The sequence below is a fragment of the Hippichthys cyanospilos genome, chromosome 15, assembly GCF_059441005.1.
Source record: "Hippichthys cyanospilos isolate Australia breed blue-spotted pipefish chromosome 15, RoL_Hcya_1.0, whole genome shotgun sequence".
NCBI lineage: Eukaryota > Metazoa > Chordata > Actinopteri > Syngnathiformes > Syngnathidae > Hippichthys > Hippichthys cyanospilos.
The window spans coordinates 4,966,121-4,975,000 of NC_142383.1; the positions used below are offsets into that span (position 1 = coordinate 4,966,121).

Sequence of the window (8,880 nt, forward strand, 5' to 3'; positions counted from 1 at the left end):
AATTGATTTAACTTAATTTAAATTTTTAAAGCTTTTTTATGTTTTTGATGTGTGATATAAAAGGAAAAGCAAAAAAAAAAAAAAAACACAACTAGGAGGCTGAAATATTGCATAGATTGTCAAAACCTTCAATATGCCACACTGCTGTCCCTTCTAAATGCTTGCAAACATGAGGTCAGGAGGTACACCCTATAAGTGTCAAATTTAGCCCATGTTGGGCTCATTTACTGCCATTCAAAAACTATTGTCAATTTTGGACATATTGAAAACCCGATGTTTTAACATGCATGTCACCCAATTTTCTCATTAATCCTTTCAACGCCAACTCGCAAACGAAGCGCAGTAGAAATTTTTGTGTTGACACCCTAACACCACCGGGTGGCACAAGTGGCCAGATTATGACAGCCTTTCATTGACTTTGATGATTGTCTTAGCCTGGACTCCCATAATGCAAAAGTCTTCAAAAGTCATAATACTCTAATTATGACATAATAAATATTCCTAATTCAATTTGATAAATATATAAATATACAGCGTAGTTACTTTTGCTATTATTGCATTTTTCCAATTTTTGTATATTAAGGGGGCGTAGGCGTATTGTTGCATATCTTAATTCATGTCCAGCGACACGAAAAGATCATTTCCAAAAGTACTGAGACAACACAACACATTAGGCTTTGCCCATATCATTGCCGCCATCTGCTTAGACATACAAACTTTCCAAAAGTGCATAAGTTATGATTAGTAATTCTTTTGTTGAAAACAGTATGGAGGTGCGAAGAAAGCCTTCTGCTCTCAAACGCTACAGATTGGTGAAGCAGAAGGACCCAGTGGGCACAGTTATCATGAATGCCTCAATGCTTGATTAAGTGGCTCTGAAATCCTCAAGGGTTTAAAATTGCTGAGAAAACCCAAAGACGGTCTGGTCAAAATAATGAAGTGGAGGCCTTCGTTCCCTTTAGCGGTTATTGATTATTGACTGTGGGGAACAGATTGGTGCCTTTAGCAAAGACCTTTACCGGTGGCCTCAGAGCAGGAACAAAACTAAATAGGTGTCTGCTTTGTTTATGGTAATCAAGACTGAGAGGACACATCAGTCTGGATTTTTCTGACAAATGTCAGCTGTCCTTCTGAAGTGCAATCGATCACTAATCACCAATTTGAACACATATGCAGCTGTTTGTGTGTGTATCCAGCAATTGACATAAAGTCAATGCATTCTGCTAATCATGCAACGTGCTATTCCATTGGACAAATAAAAATGACACTGGTCTGTTTCTTGGAGTAGTTGTCATTAGTCCACACCTTTCACATGATTTCTGGCAATTTTTTTTTTAAAAAGACATATGCACCAAGAGGACACTAACTCTCCAAGTGCTGATCAGTAATTAACAAATAAAGTACAACCTATTGCATTTTTGCTAGCTACAAGTTAGCTGAAAACATGCTAGCATGTTTACTCCAATAGCATTGTTAAATATTTAACTTTTTTACATCCACTTTTACTATAATTTCAACTTTTAGGCTGTCAGGAGGAGAAACTAGAGACCTTAAGAGTGGTCACCTAACTTCAACAAAACTGTCAGAACAATCCATGTGTTTGTTCTCTGTTTGCTGTCTATCAAGAGGTACCCCAAAGAAGCTTCTTTTTACAACCTTGTTTGCTCTATTGCTGCACCTGTGAATGACAATGTGTTGCATAGTGCAGTGGTTAACAAAAATTAAGAAAAAAAATAAACAAACAAATACAATGAAAGTGACCACTGTCCTCAATGTTTACATTTGGTAAGTGGCCCATAATTTTCTTCGACACAGATAATGATCACACGGTCGATTGGTGTGGTTCCGTCATGTGAATACTATCAATAAATATTTATACATTTTAGTTTTGACAATGCCTGTATACTATTGGATTATTTTGTTATTTTGTAACACATAGAAATAATAATAATAATAATAATAAATATATTTTTTTAATTTAATAGCATCTTCCCCCTTTTCCGATTATGATGAAATGATGTGATCGGGCCCGATTTCCAATCCTGTGATAAGGATCACACTATAAATATGATGTGGCCTACAATTAAAAAAAGATTTTGGCAACGTTACGAACGGTATGTGAATACAACTTTGTTAAAAAGTAATTTGTATTTAAAGGGACAATGTGTAATATTTAGACAGTTATTCATTTTAAAAACCCAGTATAAATTTCAATAAGGGGTAAATGAATGTGCTCTATCAATTCAGCATATTTTATATCTATAATTGTGGGTCTAGTAATCGCTATTTATATTACATGGGGAGTGCTACTCAAATGGGGGCAATCATGTTTTTTTTAGCTGCGGAAAGCAGAGAAGGAAACCTTCAGTTCAACATAATTCAAATAACGTTTTGGATGTCAGCTTGTGCCTTGTGTGCAGCTGAGGGAGTTTCTAGTTTGTATGTCCATCGCGAATAAAAACAGAAAAAAAGAGAGGAAACAGAAAGTATGTATGCCAATCATAAATTTAAAACAAAAAAGAGGACAAGGAAGAGAAGTGAGAGAGAGAATACACCAGCAAAGACATCGCGATCCAAGAATTGACCTTGGAACAAATTGCCAAAAGAGCAGCTGTGGCTTCCTTGTATCGAGGACAGTCCGCTGCATACATTTAGAAACGTGTGGAAGCGTTGGCACTTTGCCATGGAACCCATACTGTGCAAAGCTTGTGTCAGTCATCATGTGTCATGCCGATGGACTTCCCACTTCCAGCAGAGGCCCTATTGATTATGTCCGCAGAAGTGTTGATATATTTGCCCAGGATTTGGAGATTCTGTGCTATTGTGCACTGAACCAACGGCAGATTGTATTTGTATTCTCTCGCTCGCTTGACGTATACTTCCAAAAAATGGTCTCTCTGAGACAACATAGGGTGTGTGCTGCATTCATGTAACACCAGTAAATGGCAATTCCTAGTTCTATAAGATGCGGCTGTACGCATTTTTATGCACCACCATTCGTTTCTTACTATGTCGGGCCCAAGCAAATATCTTTATAATTGTATATATATATATATATGACTATATATGACAGGAGCCATTAAAATTGAACTTGTTAATGCAGTTTTTCAAGTATTTTTTTTTTTTTTAACACAAGAATGGTGCACCCATCATGTCACATTTTTAGGTTTAAAGACATACATGATGCAGATATTAGCAATCTGTATTTCTTCATTTTTGCGACAAGCCTTGACTTTGTATTGCATGTCCATAGAACTGCAGATTGTGTCTGCATCCACACTGCTGGTTGTTTCCCATCTCCCCTGTTGTGTTTGATTCTTCATGCATTTTTAATATCTCTGTGGTGCTTTATGGTTTTGTTCTTCCTTGTTATTGAGATAAAAGATTTAGCATGCTCTTGGGATTATTTTTTCGACTACAAGCTCAGCGTAACAAATCTTTGCAGCAATGTTTCTTATAGTCTGTAAGTGTTGTATTTCTGTTATGGTGTGTATGCTGAATGTAAGGCTACTTCTATGTATGAGGCTGTAAATGGCATGTTGTTTATTGTCACTGCTTAAATTAATTTCTTTTACCATAAAAATTCATTAAAGCATTAAAATATAGTATTTCTTGCTCTCCACCAATATGTGACATCATAAAGAAATGAATTGGCTTGACTACCCGCATTTTATTTATCCCCTTCATCTATATCAGGTTTGGCATATTACACGAATCAAATTACTTTATAGTGTTACTCGATTTTGATGTCGGAGGTTGGAAAACAAATGTCAATACAGCATGAAGTGGACCCCGATTGGCTGTCAGTGTTTGGTATCACCTGATAGACTCCTGTAAATTCAGGAACAGAAGGAAGACGTGAAAATAAAAGCACTTGTATGAGTTGTCGGTCAGTTGAATGGTAAATTTAACTTAAAAAAAAATGGCAGCTTTGATAAAGGTAGAATGATAGGCATTGTTGTGAGGAACTTTCTTACCGCAGAAGCAGCTCAATTTTAGCCTACCGTTTAAATGCAAAGTACCCAAATGTGACTGCAGCCACATCTAACGATAGCAACAAAGACGAGAACATACAGGAGTGAGCCATAGCAAAGCTCTTTGCCAAAGTAACCTTGAAAACACTCCAGCTTTGAGCAGGTACATGACAGACAAGATGGAGGACGGTTCATTTCCAATTTCTTATTAGTTGGCAATTAACAAAAGAAAACAGCAACATCCCTCCTGATGGTTGACAGTAAAGCTTACAGCCAGCCCTTTTGGAATAGTTTCAAAGACAGCACAAGGTAAATGATAACAGCCGCATCCCTTAAACTCTCGTGAAATAAATAAGTAAATAATAAATGACTTTTTTGTCACTAAGTCACTTTTTTGTTGTTGTATATCATGTACGTATAATGTATTTGATGTACTGTACTTCGAAAGTAAAGTCAACTCAAGCCGACAAACTCAAAACAACAAATATGAAGCAGTAAGTGGTGTTCATTTGTGGAACAATTTTGGAACTGATTAAAACATCTATAAAACATCATGAATAAGTTTGAATAGAAAGTACAAAACAATTATATAAATCAGCTAAAAGATGATCAACTGATTGAATGCTGTGAACTTTGAAAAGTTTTAGTTTCAATAAAACTGCATTTGTGAGTGAACAAGAAATATGAAAACTGCTCATTTACATAGTAGGCACATAGGTGAGTGTACACATAAATGGAATTTATGTATGTGTAGGTTTTATTCATTGATTAGCACACAAAAACTATTGTTGATGCACAAAGAGTGACAAATAGGACTTGATACCTATTTTACTTCTTCCTACTAAATTTTTTGTAAATTATGCTTAGTGGTGGCTTTTTACGTCACTTTTTATTCTACTAAAATATTATTTTTTGAGAACAAACTTATATTACAGGAAGAAAAAAATAATTAATCATTTTGTACATTTTGGTAAAAGTACAGCGATGTTTTTAAATTTTGGAATCCACACTGAGATGGATAAAAACACTCCAGGGAAAAATGTCTGCATTTTTTTTTTTTTAAACAAAGATCCATCACTGACTGAAATTGCGTTTCACATGCTGTCAAGGGCCTTAAAATATTAGCCTCAACCTCCCTCTGCGCACCTCCCTTTTTCAATGCCGCGTGAGAGTTGTAAGGAGCCGTGACGCATATGCATTCACAATTTCTCAGCGCTAATTCATTCTTTGTCAGTTGCTGAAAACTGAGCATTCTCCCTACTTCATTTTCTGAAATCTCAGTATCAAGTACAAAAAATCCAAATGCTTTCGAAAAACTGACTCGAGAGCTCGACTCTTTTTCTTTTTCTTTTTGAACAAATGAAAACAGATGCTCCCCCAGCCTTCATCTCGAAGTCTTATTTTGTCCGTAGCTATCAAGTTAAAGAATGTATCTGTTGATCCTATGGCATACTGTCTTTCCTTTGCTGTCTGAGTTAGCGGTTGTGAGCAATTCAGTTGAACTTTGGCCTCTCTCTAATAAACTCTCTCAGCTGAGTGAATTGGAGTCGTGTGATAGTCTGTCCAAACATATCCACATTTAACCCTGAGGCCGGGAACAGAAAGCAGAGTACGATCCCAAATGTGCTACATTCCTCTTCAATCTAACTGTAATCCGTGCTAATAGAGATCAGTCACGGCTTCCTTTAGGCTTTGATGATAGTACAGAGGAGTACGCCATTATTGGAGTTTTAAGACCTTTTTGTAGCTTTACTGCAACAATACTTCAACGTCGCCATTTTCAGCAGTAAAAAGGTTTGTCTAATTTGATAATGAAATTATTTTTCACATACTTATACAAACACAATTTACCACTTGCCTTCAACTGAAATTGACCTCATATGTGTTCAGGGATCAGGTAACAACCAATCGCAGCTCACCCATTTTTGGGGTTTGGTCATATGACATTTACAAGCGGAGTTGCAATTCATTTTCAGTTGCAATTCATTTTCAGTTGGCGACAAGCGGCAACATAAAATATAAAAAATATTGAAAGGGATGAGAAACAGTTTAGCTATCAAATCCATTGTAGATGGTCGTTTTAGACTGAATGGCTAAAATAAGCAAAGCAGCATGTGTTAGTAGCACACTCTAATCTCACACATGCTGCAGTGCATCTGTGAAGTTTTTTCAGCTTCTCAGTTTTTACTTTACATTTTATCCTAGTCCTATTTAAAAATTGAGTAAATTATTTTTGTTATAAAATTGAAAATTGGGACACCTATGGTCTTGCTTTCTTTCTTTCATTCTTTCTTTTGCTTCTTGTAGTTTTTATTACTGTATTTGCCGGACAATAAGCCACACCGGTACATAAGTCGCAACATCAAAAAGTGAGCAAAAAAACAAAACATTTTTTTTGTCACACATAACATCAGATATTTGCGCAGAAAGATGGTATGTATTTATTTTTACAATGTTTTTAACTGAACATGCCTGCATATTTAGCGCTGACATTTATAGAAAATGGATGGAAGATGAATAGTTTCAACGTAAACACTGACGGAATATTGCAGTTAAATAACAGTTCAAACTCAAAATCAATAATTGATAGTGTTTTCTCCCTTTGTTTAATTGATGTATTATTTTAGTGAACATAAACACATTGCACATAATTCATGTATACAATCATTATATATTTATTACATAAATACACATGAATAAAAACTTTTATACGAGAATTTATTTAATTTAGACATAACTTTAAATTTTTTAGAATATATTTTTAAAACTCTTTTTGAGCACTGCCATTGATTTACATCTTTTCAGTTGCATTTCATAGTTTTTCCTTAAATTCACACCTTGAACAAATATACACGTTTGCTTTACCGGCGGAATGCCTCCAGGTGTCTAGCAAAACAAAAACCAAACAAGAAAAACCCCACGGATCAGCCACACTGGCCTCAGAGCTCAAATCATGAGAAAAAAGTTGTGGCTTACTGTCCGAAAAATACGGCATTTTATTTATTTTTATTTATTATTCTAACGGTTCAAAGCTCCAGCCTCCCTGTGTTGAGTTCCTAGGTTTGAAGTTTATTAAGGCTTCTTCCTCCAATCAAGTAACTTGCTCCTTAGGGTAATTGGACTCTGTAAATTGCTAATTGAGTGTAAATGTTCTAATTTGAAATAAAGCCTGAAAGATCACTGTGGAAAAAGTGAAGCGCTATCCGGACGCACTGTTAACTTGTTGAGAATTAACAAAATATGACATGTCTTGACGTGCATCTATGTCTGCCTTGTACAGGTTGCTATTGGTCATCACGATGACTGATGGGGATTATGACTACCTGATAAAGCTCCTTGCACTGGGAGACTCTGGTGTGGGGAAGACAACATTCCTGTACCGATACACAGATAACAAGTTCAACCCCAAGTTCATTACCACAGTCGGCATCGACTTCAGGGAAAAACGAGTGGTAAGGCTGCCTCTATCAAAAGTCATTTTGGGTTCGACTTAGATCACAAAATCAGGTCTTCCTCATCACTTATTTAGCAATAACGTTTACAATTGAACCCTTCTTGACTGATCAAAACAAACTAATACGTTTAAACCAGGCATGTCCAAACCCAGTCCTCGAGGGCCGCCTATCCGGCATTTTTTGGAGCTTTCTGTCCTCGTAACACACCTTGATTCAAATGATCAGCTCACCAGCAAGCTCAGCGGAAGCCTGAAGACAAACCTGAGCATTTGAATCAGCTGCATTTGATGACGGAAACATCAAAAACATGCAGGATAGGTGATCCTCGAGGACCGGGTTTGGACATGCCTGATGTAAACTGAGACCTTGGTGACCTTTTGAAAGAAATGACTACCGTATTTTCTTCACTATTAAAGCGCACCGGATTATAAGGCGCACCCTAAATTAATGACATATTTTAAAACTTTTTCCATATATAAGGCATTACAAGGCGCACCCTCAATTAATGACATAATTTAAAATGTTTTCAATTACAATATAGTCATACTCAAAGTAATAACAACAATAACTCAAATAATAACTCTTAACTCTCAATAGCATAATAACTCAATGTCAATATGAGCAACCTTGTTCAACTGTAAACACACAAAAGAAACAGGTAAAGCTTACTTTATCACTTCATTCCCCATCTACAAATGCCAATCTCAGTATTGATCCATATATAAGGCGCCCCTGATTATAAGGCGCACCATCAACTTAAAAAAAAAAAAGGCTTTTAGGTGCACCTTATAGTGCAGAAAATACGGTATTTATTTTGGCAAAGTCAGGAGTAATTTAATTTCCCTAGTAACTGTGCAAGACCCTTTCCGTTTGTCATCCCAAGATGAGTCGATGGTCTGTCCCGAACATTGACCATCTATGACTCTTGCTTACGCCAAGCAGCCAACTATTGTAATCCTTCAGTTTATTCAGTGGCTGCTTTTTTTTGAATGATGAAAAGGTTGTTGTTGTCACACTTTTGTATTGAGAAAATAAGACAAGTTAAAGAGTTTTCTTGAGGGAATTTGGCATTTCCATTTGCCATCATGTGACTGCTCTAATCTTGTGGGGAATACCCACAAGGGAATGCTGCTAGTTCCCAGCTGTCTGAACTCCCAGGACGGTTTCATGAAGATACTGGCTGTTTCAAATTTCTCCTTTTTTCCCCTTTTTTTTTTAAACAAGTAAGACATAACCACTTTTGCACTCCTTGTGAAAAATGCAAAATTGCATACGCCTACACCAGATTGGCAATTATAAAGCCAACAGATGCTTAAGTCTGACAAAAACCGGTACATAGCATTTACATATATGAATAGAAAAATCATAAACATTTTGTAAGATTATTCCCTTTCTTAATTGGTTTGTGCATTTGGGGGGTATTTTATAATCTTTAAATCTACCAAGTGCAA

The 8,880-nt window shown here is 36.2% G+C and overlaps 1 protein-coding gene across 5 annotated transcripts in view; it reads left to right on the top strand.

Moving 5' to 3' along the window:
• The window catches only part of rab27b (RAB27B, member RAS oncogene family), a 47,017-nt gene that overhangs the window by 24,221 nt on the left and 13,916 nt on the right, over positions 1–8,880 (top strand). For all 5 annotated transcript variants that reach the window (XM_088435731.1, XM_088435728.1, XM_088435729.1 and 2 more), the window contains one exon: positions 7,255–7,426. In XM_088435731.1, coding sequence (XP_088291857.1) covers positions 7,274–7,426 — 153 coding nt within the window. In that variant the 5' untranslated portion in view covers positions 7,255–7,273. The remainder of the gene's footprint in view (positions 1–7,254; positions 7,427–8,880) is intronic.